The sequence below is a fragment of the Abramis brama genome (assembly GCF_963993115.1).
Source record: "Abramis brama genome assembly, chromosome: 20".
Taxonomy (NCBI): Eukaryota; Metazoa; Chordata; class Actinopteri; order Cypriniformes; family Leuciscidae; genus Abramis; species Abramis brama.
The window spans coordinates 8,354,859-8,369,557 of NC_139982.1; the positions used below are offsets into that span (position 1 = coordinate 8,354,859).

General features: G+C 36.9%; 2 protein-coding genes and 1 long non-coding RNA gene across 3 annotated transcripts in view; 1 reads left to right on the plus strand and 2 right to left on the minus strand.

Annotated features, from left to right (window-relative positions):
- The window catches only part of LOC311070389 (uncharacterized protein), a gene marked incomplete at its 3' end in the record, with an annotated part of 173,561 nt that extends 168,450 nt beyond the window's left edge, over positions 1-5,111 (minus strand). Inside the window, exons 1-5 of the mRNA XM_084094216.1 lie at positions 4,738-5,111; positions 4,596-4,652; positions 4,310-4,507; positions 4,047-4,221; positions 3,868-3,947 (exon numbers count right to left, since the gene is read on the minus strand). Coding sequence (XP_083950342.1) covers positions 3,868-3,947; positions 4,047-4,221; positions 4,310-4,507; positions 4,596-4,652; positions 4,738-4,875 — 648 coding nt within the window. The 5' untranslated portion in view covers positions 4,876-5,111. The remainder of the gene's footprint in view (positions 1-3,867; positions 3,948-4,046; positions 4,222-4,309; positions 4,508-4,595; positions 4,653-4,737) is intronic.
- LOC311071115 lies at positions 1,039-3,480 on the plus strand. The gene is made up of 3 exons (XR_014603756.1): positions 1,039-1,159; positions 1,248-1,732; positions 2,130-3,480. It is a non-coding gene; the product is annotated as an uncharacterized lncRNA (long non-coding RNA).
- A 1,336-nt stretch (positions 5,112-6,447) lies between the features above and the next one.
- LOC311071130 (uncharacterized protein) lies at positions 6,448-10,597 on the minus strand. Its single transcript, XM_084095352.1, has 2 exons — positions 6,581-10,597; positions 6,448-6,501 (listed from the first exon to the last, which is right to left on the minus strand). Exon 1 carries the CDS (start codon positions 9,079-9,081, stop codon positions 6,586-6,588), a length of 2,496 nt encoding a protein of 831 aa, XP_083951478.1. The 5' UTR covers positions 9,082-10,597; the 3' UTR covers positions 6,448-6,501; positions 6,581-6,585.
- Positions 10,598-14,699: the final 4,102 nt, after the last annotated feature.

A 14,699-nucleotide genomic window follows, 5' to 3' on the forward strand; every position in this document is an offset into this window, starting at 1 on the left:
ACACTTTCTGAAATCTAAATTGTATTTTTTTATTAGGTGATTAAATAAACAGACTTACCGATCACCAGTTTAGTTCCTCCACCGAATGTGTACCACAGTGATACAATCTAATGAAACGCTCGTACAAAAACCTCTATTCCACTCGAGTGAACACACACTCCAGCAGAGAGAGAGAAACAACACTTCAACACACTGATATTAGAAGATCCTCAGCTCTTCTCAACACTCACTCATTCAGATTTGACTAAATGCTTTCTGATATAACACTGTTTAAAGAAATATATTTGATGAGCTGTGACCTCTGAGGTGACCTTTGACCTCTTTGATCATGGATGATGTTGTGGAGTTTCTCATAATGATGCTTCTGTTCTTCATATGCAGATCAATCATCATGATTCACAGAAAAACCTGCAGCTTCAGACTTCAATCTTCAGTGAAAATCTCTTCAAATAATGAGTTTATTGAATATTAGAGCCAAAGTCAATAGAAAGTGTCAACAATGAAAATTTAAAAGGTATTTTGCATGTTCTACAGAGTCAAGCATGTTTTCATATTCAAGGTCTGTTCTAAAAGTATCTGGACTGGTTATGAATCTCCACACAAGATCATGAAACGTGAACAAGCTCTAATATGTCTCCATCTTTAACAGCCTGTTTCTTCTCCATTTGATGATTTCAGACACACATGAGGCTTCATGATAGATGGAGTGACACCATGAACTCTGATTAGAGATTCACAATCAGTCCTGATACTTTCTGAACAGACTCATGATTCATGATCTTACTTTAGTGATGGCGGTTCATCTAGTGGAAGTGTAGCAGTGATGATGGTCACATGACTGAATATGGACACAGAGATGGACGTTCATCTGCACATCCTCAGTGTCTCAGGAGTCACAATAAAAATACTAAATAAAGTCATGATTCTGTAACTCTAGTGTATATTAGTTTGTTATCAGCACAAGCTGTTGTAAATCCTGCCCACTTCTTTGCATTGTCAGCACATGCTTCAGTGCTCTGAGAGTGTTTATAGTGCTGTGAGTTTAACACTTCATGACTGAGAGCAGAACAGAACACACTCTTCATCATCACACAAGACTAAACTACAGCAATGAACACAATCAACATCTTCATCTGGACCATTGCACTGTTTATTCAAGGTTTGTGTAATACAGTTGTTACAACAATTATTAGTTCTCTTAAAATGTGAAATGTATATTAATCATTTTTGTTTGTGTTTTCTTTCAGAGTGTAGAGGACAGATCACTGTAACTCAGAGTCCATCAATAACAGCAGTTCAACCAGGAGAAGAAGTCAGAATAAACTGTAAAACCAGCAGTGATGTGTATGTTGGCAGTTATCATTACTTATCCTGGTACTCACAGAAACCCGGAGAAGCTCCTAAACTCCTCATATATGGAGCAACAAACCGTTATACTGGAACTCCATCTAGATTCAGTGGCAGTGGATCTGGCAGTGATTTTACTCTGACCATCAGTGGAGTCCAGACTGAAGATGCAGGAGATTATTACTGTCAGAGTTTCCACTATCCAAACAGTCAGTATGCGTTCACACAGTGATAAAGAGTCGTACAAAAACCTCTGTCAGTCAGACGTCACAGTGACTGCACTGATACAGCTGAGAGAAACTGCAGCTGCTGATGGAGGATCACAAACTACACAATATCAAACCTTTCACAGACTTTATTCAATATGATATGAATTTATTATGATGTAAGTAAACATGTAACATACAATCTAATATCCCTTACTAAACTGGACTAAAATGTGGTAACACTTCAGAATACTGTTTCTTACTGCATAACTAATAAGGAATTACTGAAGAACTAATGGGTAATTCTTCATTAACTACTTCTTCACTACTGTTAACTACTATAATTTTATGGTTGTGCTAAGTATCAGTTAGTTAATCAATAACTAATGAATTCTGTCATACCTCCTGAAGAACTACTATTAATTATCTACTAATTAAGGTTCAAGAAAAATAACTAAGAAGTAACTACTAATGAACAGTCATACAAACTACATTGAGTTGTGCCCTTCCTTATTTACTAATGCTATTACAGTTTTTCTAGATTGCTTAGCAGAGCTATGTGGTATTTCTCTGCAGAGCTATGTGATATTTTAGCACACCTGTTCAACATGAGCCTGCGTTTACAGAAGGTCCCAAGGTTGTGGAAGACATCTTGCCTGGTCCCTGTTCCAAAGAAAAATCATCCAACCCACCATGATGACTACAGACCGGTAGCGGTTAACTTCACATGTCATGAAGACGTTTGAGAGACTAGTCCTTCGCTACATCAGGACTAGTGTGTCAACTCAAATGGACCCCTTACAGTTTGCATATCAGCCCAACATCAGTGTTGATGATGCCCTCATTTATATTCTGCAGAGGGCTTATACTGCTACACTCTAAGAAGAAAAGGTTCAAAAATGAACCTTTTGAGGTTCCTGGAAATTGCAACTGTGGGGGAACCTTAAGGTTCATTTTTGAACCTTTTTGGAAAGGTTCTAATTGGAACCTTTACTTTAAGGTGCATTAATGAACCGTCTGGGTTCCATTTTGAACCTTTTTGGACACACTTTTGGTATGTATATATGTATTATTATTATTATTATTATTATTATACATTACTACTTTAATCCCATTTCACAACACAGACACAACCTATTATTCTTCTTGAAATATTTATTTAATATAGGCATATACAAATTTGAACACAGGACAGAAAGTACAAATGAAGACTTATTAAAACTGGAATAGAATATAGAGAATATAGAATATTACATTTCAAAATATAAAGTTCACAACAACTCATTCCATGTATTTACATCATGTATTTACCCCCCCCACCCCCACCCCCACCACCACACACACACACACACACACGCACATTCAGTCAAACAAGAAATTGGCCATTTTAATCACTGTGGGTGGTATTTTGGTTTCTGCGTTATGGCACATTAAAAACTTTTCAACAAATTTCAGGGTGTTTCTCATCTTTGCAGCATACTCAATGTTGAAGATGAAGTGTATTGCCATCAGAACAACAAGAGCCATGGTCAGATCATCCACTTCACAGACCTTCTCCCCTTCCATCAATATTTCTAGGAGAGACTCTTCAACCAAGGCACGTCCCTTTATGTACAGCACAGGGTTGGGTGTACGGGGTTCCTAAACAAAGAAAGGATAATGCTATATAAGGCATAATTATATATAGCAGTTAAAATACCATTTATGATTATAATTTTTTTCAAACATTTTCAAAAAGCTAAAAAAAGAATTGGTCATTTAGATAAATTTAAATTATACACAAATTTATAGGACACCATTAAAGGAAAAGTTCCCCCAAAATGCTCTCCTCATTTACTCCCTCGATGTTGCTGGTGATGTAGAGTGGTGCATCAGAATGACATCAGAACACAGAAAAGTCATTTGTCACTGGCTCCTTTGAGAGTTTCCAATGGGGTTTTATAATGGGGGTTTTCAATATATGAGCAAAATAAAGCCTGTGCTAACATAACTTGATGATACTTTAACATTTTGTTTTACACTGTAAACTCCATATGCACATTGTCGTATATAGTCTTATATAATTATTAGAAACATACTTTTCCAAAAATGAAAATTGCTTCAAAATTCACGGTTTCGGTATGGGTGACAAAATGTTGTCAAATTATGTTTACCACAGGCTTTATTTTACTAATAAATTGAAAACCCCCATTATAAATTCTATATAATCTCGAGGGAACCAGGGTGTGGGGTTTTGACGCACCACTCTATAGTGGAACCTGCACATATTCAAAGAGATGGGGCATACAAAACTATTTTTTTAAGTATACTATACCTCATTGATAAGATATAGAGATCTTGGACTCTCTTTGAATAAAAGTGGAAGCAGCAGGACAGCAGCAGCCATTGAGAGACCTTAAATGTAAAATTGTAAAAATATGGGTAGTTTAGTGTTAATTGCAAAATTGTATTTACTAAAAACAAATTGATTACATTTTCATTTATATATATTACCTTTGTGTGCCAATTCAATATGGGTTTTTTTCGCTTCAGCCAACTCAGCACAAATATCCACCCCGACTTCTCTTCTGTGGCACTCATTAATAACTTTCTGTGCCACCAGGGCAAGATTTTTCAGAATGTTCTTTTCAATGTTTGCATCAAGTATGCTTTCAAACTCTAATACAAGCTGTTAAAAAAAAAATATTAACAAAAATGTTCAAATGTGCAAATGTTCATTTCTTTGAAGTCATAATTTGGAATACAAATCTACTCACAACTGAGGGGATTTTAAGGGCTGGATATCGTGATAGTATTTCTTTTGTGGAGTGATGTTTCACATAGTCTGCCCTCTCATTCCTTGTCCGTGCCATGCAGTCTTGTAAAAGTCGGATATTTGGTGTCCTCTTCAAGCATTCTGTTCTCATTTTCTCCAAGTGGATCCCTATGCTGTATTCATCTTCTCCCGATTCACTCTTTCCACACACAAAAAAAAAACATACTTATAGGTATGCTAAATAACATATCTTAAATCCTGAAGATTATTCTATTTGTGACTCTTACCTCTTCAGACCTTTGTCTCTTTTGGTGCATGTCTTGGATAACAGATAGATCCTCAGTCTAAAAAAATAAAAAAGACATCCATTACTGTAAATATCCATTAAGGTGTCGTATCATTTGGCATACTTATTTCTTTATTTGTTACCTTATCGGTGACACTTGTCTGTTGGATGCTCTGAGAAGTCATCTGGTTCTTTACTTTCCCGAATCTGCTGCAAACTTTTTTTATCTCTTCAATGTCAACCAAGGGTGATCTTTCTTTCTTGAATTTGTTCTTAAGCATCTCATGCCATGACTCCTTGAATTGAAAAATATTAATTAATCACGTATAACCTTCAAGATAACAATATCAAGGAAGTATTAAAGGCTTTATGAAATTGAAAAACTCTTTGTCATGTTCTTACATATCCCCTTCCTGTCCTGTCTCTCAAGAATTGGTATTTAGCAACAAGGGCTGAACACACCTTGTTGTATTGTTCACTTGTTGGATACCTGAAAAAAAAAGAGAAAAAAAATTTGTCCTCCATCATGCTCTAAAATTATGCTATTAATTATGCTATATAATTACCATGTATATGTGCACATCTGATCAAACAGTGTTTGAATTATTTTTGATCTCCATTTGCTCCGTCCTGTTGAAGAACAAAAATCTCTGCTCTCCTCATCAAGTTTTTTTTGTATTGCCATAGGAAATTTTGGTAGCTGATAATTTGCTGGCCACACTGTTTGAGCAAAGTTCTGTGTTGAGATTGCCCCATGTGAAATACCAAATGAAGTCCTATAGAAAAAGAAGTGAATTAGAAAAGTTTTATTTTGTATGTTTGTCACAACTCAAGAGGAGACTAATTTTTATTTTATTTTTATTTTTTGAGAAACAAGACTCTTATACAGCGTTCTGTTCAAGTGTTGCGTATGCCCAGTAGGCGTGGTTTAATCTCTGAATTCTCGCGGGTTTGATACGGCACCATAAAGAAGGTAGAAAATAATGTGGTGCGTTATTGTAAATAATTGAGTCAAAGTGTAATATGTTCATCCCACTGTAGCTTGGGCATAGGGTGCATAGAATGTTTCAGACTGATATTGTATGGGCGGTCGATGTTATGTGATTGAATTACGTTGTGATTGCAGGCCTATGGCAAATTCCACCGCGTGCGCCAACGCAGACTGTAAGTGTTTACATTCATTATTCAGTCTAACCAGCATGATCTGATACGCTATTAATTAGATTAATCGAGCACCTATATTGACGTAATTGTGACACAAAATCCTAAATAAATAGCCTAATTTTGTAATATTTTTAAATATCAATTAAAGTCATTAATATATTTTTTAAAAGTGTTATTTGATTTGATGGCATGTGCCACTGAATGTTTTGTAATACCAGTGCTACTTTATGTTGTTTATCTCACAAAAGTCACAAACTGCCCATTCTATGAAAAACACTAAATAAATCTATCATGGGTCACTACGAATAACATTTTAACAGTCACGTCCGTTACTGTAAACCGTTATTTTTGCATGATGCTGCACGGATGCACGCCAGTAGGTGTCAGTATAAGTGAGTGTAACACTGGCCATCGCAAGATTCTGATCTGTGGTTTTAATATTTCAAGTCCTCCCAAAAAGTGTTAAAAAAATAAATTATTAACAATCATTTGTTTGGCTACGTATCTGAAAAGGATTACATACCTAGCTACTAGCAATATTCTTTATTTATATAAGTGCAAAAAAGTACTCAGTGCATTTTAACATACTTACTCATGATTGGTGTGTGTGGTCTTAGAAGGCATCTCAGTCTTTAGGCTTTGCCGTAATCTTATAAATTTAACTTGATCCTTCATTTTCGGAAATATTTTTGATATCATATTTTCAGTTAGGTTTACAAAAGTGTCCCCATCAATTTCATTCTCTGTAAAAACAACAAGAGTCAGTAGACCTTTGATATTTTCCACCAAACTGCATTAAGAATTGTGTATAAATGCACATACACATCCTAATGTTTAGTAATCCGATGCCGCAAGGGGATCAAAAGAGTTCCTTCCAGGTTTTTATAAGTGTCCAGTCCATGGAAAGCTAACTCTTTCCCTACTTCAAGGGCACACCAAGATGTTTCGGTAACTTTGTATGCATGGAGATGACTGTCAAATTTGAATGGAGAGAGTATTTTTCCAAACATGTACCACGAACCACCGTGTCCATATATTGCTTTGATCTTGAGAAAAAGTGGAATCTCTTCAGTGTGTACAGTGTCAATCACTTTGCATTCTCCAGTTTTATAAGCTGTATTGTTAACTGTGATGGAATTTGTTTTTTGTAGGACTTCATTTGACAGAGTTCTTCCAATCTGTGATTCCAGTGTGGCCAAAACTAAAGAAGGCAGGGTGTTTGATGGGACATCACAAGCTCCTGAGGCATGGCACACTTCATATCCAATGCTTTTCTTCTGAGCTTGCTCCCAGCATTGTCTCAGCTGATGCCTTCTAGCAAGTGATTTGGTGATGTTCTTGAAGTTGCAAACAACAGTAGACATTTTCTTGAAATATTGATGTTTTGCCTCAAAGCGCATACAAGACAAATTAATTAATGGCCCATATTTCAGCATAAGTGAAGGATAGTGCACCAAAAAATGCATTTTTGGAATGACACCACCAGGGAAAAGCTCATGAAATGTTGCCAAAAACTCTGTAATTTTCTCCTCAAGATAGGGTATCCACGATCTTCTAACCACTGGGGCCATGATCAAATCTACCACTTCACACAGTAAGATGTAGCAGTTCCAATGCATGTTTGGAGATACATAAGATCCGACCATTAGTGGTAGTAGTCGAAACAATGTCCAGGTTTCTGAAGCTTTACCAGAGATTTGACCTCTGCTTCGCAACATTCTTTCCGTCAAGATTTGTGGTTTAGATGTTTTATCATTTACAGAATATGAAAAATTTTCAATTTCATAGTTCAGTTGATCTAGGGTGAAGTGTTTATCCTTGATTAACTGATGAAGAATCCATCTGAGAGCATTAGGAATAACTCCCTGCAAGATATCATGCATCACATCAGGTGGAAACATGTGAGTTATCACTGTAGGAGCATAGTTAAGTGATGAGAAACAGCACTCTCTCTGCACACCATAAACGGACCCATTATCAGGATTTTCACAGACAGCCTGCAGGTGGTATCTGTAATTAGCACTGTCTCTTAGAGTAAAGTCCTCTTCTTTGAATTTGGTAGTGATGTCTTCTTTTGTGGCCATGCAAAAACGACATATTCTCCCATGTGAAAAATTTCTTTTCAGCCCAATCAAAGAGTGAGCTGAAAGATTGTCCGCTGAGATGGTGACTACTGTGCCATAGAATCTTCTGCTTTCCCCATTACATGACAGTGTCACTCCCTCTGTCTCAAGAGACGTCACTTCTTCAATCAAAGGCTGAAACAGATTGTTATAGTTGGTAAGATCTTCTTCAATATACCGATGTCTGATTAATGATGAAAGGTAAATATTCTCAAGTTTTGATGTATATTTCTTATCAATGTTTCCGAGTTTAAAATACACAGCTGTCAGTTTATGTTTTCCCCTTTTAGAGCCTAAAGGGTTGACAATCTCAAATTCATCGATGTAGAAATGTAGACGTACATTGGATAAGGAAGAAAGCTCACAACTTTTGAACTGGTCTCCATCAGTGTAGTCCTCCATAACATCCGGATGTTTGGGTGTTTTCTCTTGGTTAAGCATTGCCCACACATCCTCATTATGAGCAATCTTTCTCAGCAGAGCCTTGAGAGGTATGTACTGGAAATGCGCACCATGTTGTTCTGTTTGATCCAGCGGAATTTGTACAGGTGCAATGTATTCAAGTTCATCTTCACAATAGTGCTCAAGCATCCATTCACTACTGATCTGTTGAAGGCATTCATCAAACATATTTTGCTGATCAAGTAGTTCAGATAAGTTGTCATCAGCATCAGTGTCAATTTGATGTTGTTGTTGAAGATGAAATCTTATAATCTCAGCATAATGAGTGGTGAACTCCTGAAAGATGACTTGCAGGCTCTCCACAATACTGAACTGAACTGTGGCTGCAATACAATGCTTCTCTCTTAATTTCAAAATGAAGAGACAAAGATTGCGCTTGAGGTTTGGCAGTAAATCTTCTGTTCTAAACTCTCTGCAGTTAGCAATATCCTCCACATTAGTGTTAGGTAACTCCTCTTCAAGATCATGAAAGTCCTCCGTATGTTCCTCTGAGTTACAATGTTCATCATCATCACAAGCTTCCTCTTCTTCACTGACCAATGAAAGAAGGTCTCTATGTTTGCGATAAATATGTGATCTGTAGGAACTGAAGGTTTTGTTGGTTTTGCCACAACCGTTCAATCCGCATGTGAATTCAAATTTTGGTTCATTTTGATGGTAAAGGCCAATATGACGAATCTGTTTAATTAGGGATAATGTTTGTTTGCTGCATAGTGGACAGTTAAAGAGAGTGGGCATTTCTGTCAGATTAACCTTGAAATGTAGGGATGAATTCCTGGAAACTGTTTGCAGTCAACCAATTAGCCACATCTTGGATTGTCCACTGAATCACCTCTGTGCTCATCCTTATTTACAGAAAAGATAGTGTTAAAATTTAGAGAACAATGTGTTATCACATACATTTTCTTAATATGGGGATAAACAATTAATCATGATCAGAATCTAATATGGGTAGAAGAATGTCAATGAGATATACAAGCCTGTTATGTTTACTGATTTTAATCTCTTTTTTGTTTGTTTTTTTTGCCATATATGGGCATCGGAGACTGTCAATTTTCAAAGCATTTTTATAAATCATAAATGTATATATTTATTCTTTGTAATGTGGGGAAAGCATTGATATTAAGAGGTAATTATTTGTAACTGATTGTATTTTTGTATCTTTTGGAATTGTATTGAATCCAATTAGGGTCAATTTGACCCGGACCATACAGGCTGTAACCAGAAATTGAACAGTGCATATAAAGGTTTTTGGTTCACCCAAAAATGAACATTCTGTCATCAGTTACTCTGATTTCTAAACCTGTATAACTTGTATAATTTCTTTGTTCTGCTGACTTTGAAGAATTGTAATAGATCTGGGGCACCGTTCACTTCCATAGTATTTTTTTTTTCCTACTATGGAAGTCAATGGTTCCCCAGATCTGCTTGGTTTACAAATATTCGTCAAAATGTCTTCCTTAGTGTTCATCAGAACAAAGAAAATTATACAGGTTTGACAATTTGAGTAACTGATTGTCATAGATCGCGCCTCTGTGGCTCTCTCCATTCATCAAAGAGCACCTTCACCAGAGTATTGAACTTCATTTCCCATAAACCCCGTACCTAGGACTAATCACCCACACAGGTGTTCCCAATTCTCCTCTCCATATAAACTGCATTCTGACTCTCACACATTGCGAAGTCTTGTTTTGCTCCGGCTAACATTTCCAAGCATTTACTCTCTGTTGTTGATTCCCCGTGTGCTGATTTGTGACTGTTCTTCGACTCCCGATTCCTTGCCTGCTGCCTGCCCTGATCTTCTGCCTGTTACCGTTTACTCTGTTTACTGCCGCCTGCCCCGACCTCTGCCTGGTATTGTTTATGTTCTTGGATTACCTTCGCTATACCGTACAGCACTCTGACCACTGCCTGTTGTGACTATCCTTAATAAATACTGCAAATGGATCCGAACGTCTCTGACTCTGCATCACAGAGATGACAGAATGTTAATTTTTGGGTGAACTATCCCTAAAAAAATGTGTAATACAACCAATTATATACATGTATAACGTTATACCGTTAAGTTTTCTGCGTTCAAAACGGTTATACTGGTTGTACGTTAGATGGCGCTATGGAGTAATTTTCCCTGAGCAATTGCGCAAAAATAACACTAGGGAGTTTGATAAAAATCTTCAATTTAGTTTTATATATTTCTTTATTTTAACTAGAAATTAAAATGAAACTGAATAACGTTAATTAGCTAGAATCAGTAATGAATTTTAGTTAAGAACCACTGATGTAAATAATTTAAAAGATTATAGCTTATATCCATCCAACTAAAATACCTTTTATTACTATATTGTTACTAAAATAAAAATGAGGAGGTAGAGGTAAAAACAAACAAAACAAATATAAACCACAAATTGTTCTTGTTTTTTTCTTACCTTTTTTTAATGTTCTGAATCCAATCAATTTTGCGATCTTACTGTCGATAGAAGAGTCACAAAATGAGCTCAAACCTTTTTATGACACACTACACTCATTATATTATCGCGGATATCAAGGTTTATAGTTATTTTGACATTTTATTTGTGACTTACCTAAAATATTTTCCGTAGATCCTCTAGTAGTCCATCAGCTGACGTGACGTGAGTCGCGCAACAAAGTAACGGTTTAAACGTTTTTTTTTTTTTTGCACAGACCATTGAAGATTTTGTGATTTATGTAAACATGTAATTAAATTATTAATGAATTGTTATTATTTAGTATTGGTACAATTAAAGTGGCTAAACATTTATGTGTTCTGATTTTTTTTTTTTTTTTTTTTTTGTGGAAACAAATACATTGTTACAATTTTCAAAACTTTTATTAATAATAATAATAGGTAGGCTATGCATGTTATTAGCCTAGGCTACTATTAATATGAAAAAAAAAATAGTAGGCTAATCAGAACAGTATTATTGTTATGCATAATAAAAATGATAATGGTAATAATAATAATAATTATTATTATTGATATATTATTACTTCTTGGATGTCATTTTAGCTAGAAGAATCCAAGAGTAATTAATAGCCCAACGTTTCAATAGATTAGGCCCATATCTGTATCAAAAAAAGAAAAGAAAAAAGAAAACTATGTAAAAAAATAAAATGTGTATATATATATATATATATATATATATATATATATATATATACAGGGGTTAAATTGGGATTTATTATTTATTATTGATCTGCTGCTGCAGCGGCGGCCAGCAGCGTGAGGTTTTTTTTTTTTTTTTTCAAGGCAGTAGAAGGTTCTGGAACTTTTGCGCGCTTCCACATCCCGCGCAACTACTGATCTCCCAGGAACATTCATTATATATTGCTGCGTACATTTATCCGTGTCGGAGTTCTGAGTAGTAGCCTACTTAGATGCGCATAGTCTCAGCCTCAGACGTCACGCCCACGGTCTGAAGGCACAGAGAAGTCTGAAGGTCTGGCTACGCGAGACTAAGATGCGCATGGCATGCGCGAGCGGTGCGCGATCATGGTCGACTGACACGAGATTAAGCAGCTGAACAAGAATACGGCCGTGTTCCGATTGTTCTCATCTCAGCTCCGCCGAGACAAAATAGATATGCCATTTCAAAAATCTTTCATTTATTGTCAGAAATATGTTTTCAAAAGCATCACTTTCATCAAATTTTATATGCCATAATTTCCAGACTGCAAACAGGCACATCAGGACACAAACGAGCAGGCTTAGGCCTATGTGCCTTTGCTGAGCCCCGAAGAGCCCCGGCCCAATTTAACCATGTATGATAAGGGCAAAAGTTTGTAGTTCACTTTGCAATTTACAGAAGTTGTTTTTGATTAATGTTTACTGAATTATAATTTATTGACTTTTCTATAAAAAATGTTGCATTTATCCTTCTGAAAGGGCATCTTTTTCAGGGCTGTAGTTTTGCTTATAATTGTGCAAAGTATTTTTTAACTAACAGGTGAACAACAATAATGGAGCATCTTTAATGATCAAGTGCTTTGAATGTGTACAAATTTAAAAGTTCCATTCTTGTATGGTCAGGGGCTAATAGCAAAGCAAGGGCCTAATAACAAAATACTATTTTTTTTACAGTCCATCTAGGTTCAAAAAGGAACCTTGACAACAGGCCAGGTTCTTATATGAACCATTCTGCCACAACAAAGGTTCTAAAATGAACTGACAACATGTGCCAAATAATCAGTGGATCATTATAGAACCTATAGGTTCAACTTTGAACCTTTTTTATAGTTAGAAGTTCATATTTGCACTTTAAAGTTCTTTTTTGAACCCCAAAGGTTCAATCTCTTTTAAGAGTGTAGGGGAGAAGGTGGGAAGGATGAAGGTGGTTCCATCACTGGTCCTGTGGTGTTTGGACTACCTATCCCTCAGACCACAGTATGTACGCCTGGAGAACAGTGTCTCAAGCACAGGGGTGCCACAAGGAACTGTGCTGGCTCCGTTCCTGTTTACCATCTACACAGCGGATTTTCAATATAACACCGACAGATGCTTCTTGCAGAAATTCTCAGATGACACCACAGTTGTCGGCCTTATAAGAGGAGGTGATGAGGAGGAGTACAGAGGAACACTCAACAACTTTGTGCAATGGAGTGTGGACAATCATCTCCATCTGAATACCACAAAAAACAAGGAGATGGTTGTGGACTTCAGGAGGGGGAGGAGGAGGATCCAACCAACACCTATTACCATCGGGGGCACTGAGGTGGAGCTGGTGGCCAATCACAAGTACCTTGGTGTGCAGCTTGACAGTAAGCTGGACTGGAAGAGCCATATGGAGGCGGTGTACCGCAAGGGGCAAAGACGACTTTACTTTTTAAGGAGGTTAAGGTTGTTTAATATCTGTCAACCCTTGCTCTGCAGTGTCTATCAAACAGGGGTGGCCAGTGCTCTGACTTTTGCCTGTTGGGGAGACGGCGTCCGCACAACAGACAGGAACAGAGTGGACAAACTCATTAAGAAGGCCGGCTCAGTGCTCGGGGCTGAACATTGAATAAACTAAGATCAATACTGACCAACCCTGCACACCCAATCCACCACCTGAAGGTGATAAACAGTAGCTCCTTCAGTCAAAGACTGATGGCACCAATGTGCAAGTCGGAGCGGTATAGGAAGTCCTTCATACCAGCTGCTATACGACTTTATAATGCACAAATATAACTTCCTTTTATTTAGATTGTTGTATTTTAACTTAACTTATGGATATGTTCTGAGTGAATGTATGGTGTTGGTTTTGTCTTGAAGCTGCCGTGACACAGTAATTTCCCTAAGGATTAATAAAAAAGGATCTATCTATCTATCTATCTTAAACACATTTCTTGAAACTATGTCTCGTATTCTCAAAACTGTAAACACAAATCCGTCACGTCTCACCCAGTTCCCCAAACATCCTATTTTCAGGTCAAAATGAAGCTCTACACTCAAAACCATTCACTCTTGCTGAAAAACCAAACTTTGCCCTCAGACAGGACACACAAGCCCTCACAGACACACACACTACAACATAGTCTAACACACTGGTGCAATACATTCAAAACAACATTTCCAAAACTGGTAAGTTATGTTGCTTGTGGTTCCCCCATCACAAACCTTTTCACATGATGAACAAAAAAGACACAACCAGTGGATACATTGGCACATTTTTATTCATACACAGAAAACACACACACACAAAAACTTTTTTTTCCCTGTTTTACTCTTTTTTTTTTTTTTACTCTTTTTTTTTTTTTACTCTCTCCTCTAATCTTTGTTTTTATATTTACTTACAGTAAGATGTGTGTGACCAACATAAGACAGTAAAAGAGCACACACAAACCTTATTCTAATATGGAATTGTATTGGAATGGTAAAGAGTGTTGGGACGTAACAAGAGGGTCTCCACTCAAGGAGACAATATGATGAACACGTCTATGAATGTTCCACATATGGTTGAAATACCATCATTTGCCTAGAAAGATAACATTCTGGGAGTCAAGACTATAAAGGAGAAAGGATGCCCTCCCTTCACTGTCACACTCTGTTGCCACACTGTGTGACTGTACAACTGCTGGCCTTTTCTTGCAAGAAAATACACCTCATCAAAGACTATTGGAAATGTTTGTCTCTTATTCAGTGATAGAATTGTGTTTGCCACCACTCCTCCCTGAAGGTTCTCGAGGCGACGGTAAAGCGACTCAAATTTGGCCTTACTCGTAGCCGAGCCTCCCTCATAGTCATACCATTGACAAAGACATGGGCAACTAGAGTGGCTTGAATTTCATCTGAGACTGCTTGTCTTCTTGTCCTTGCCTTTCCTCCTCCTCAGTCTTATCCCTCTTCCTTCATGTCTTTC

Excerpts from the sequence above, each read along its gene's own strand:
- LOC311071130 (XM_084095352.1), bottom strand. The coding sequence starts at position 9,081 with ATGCCCACTCTCTTTAACTGTCCACTATGCAGCAAACAAACATTATCC.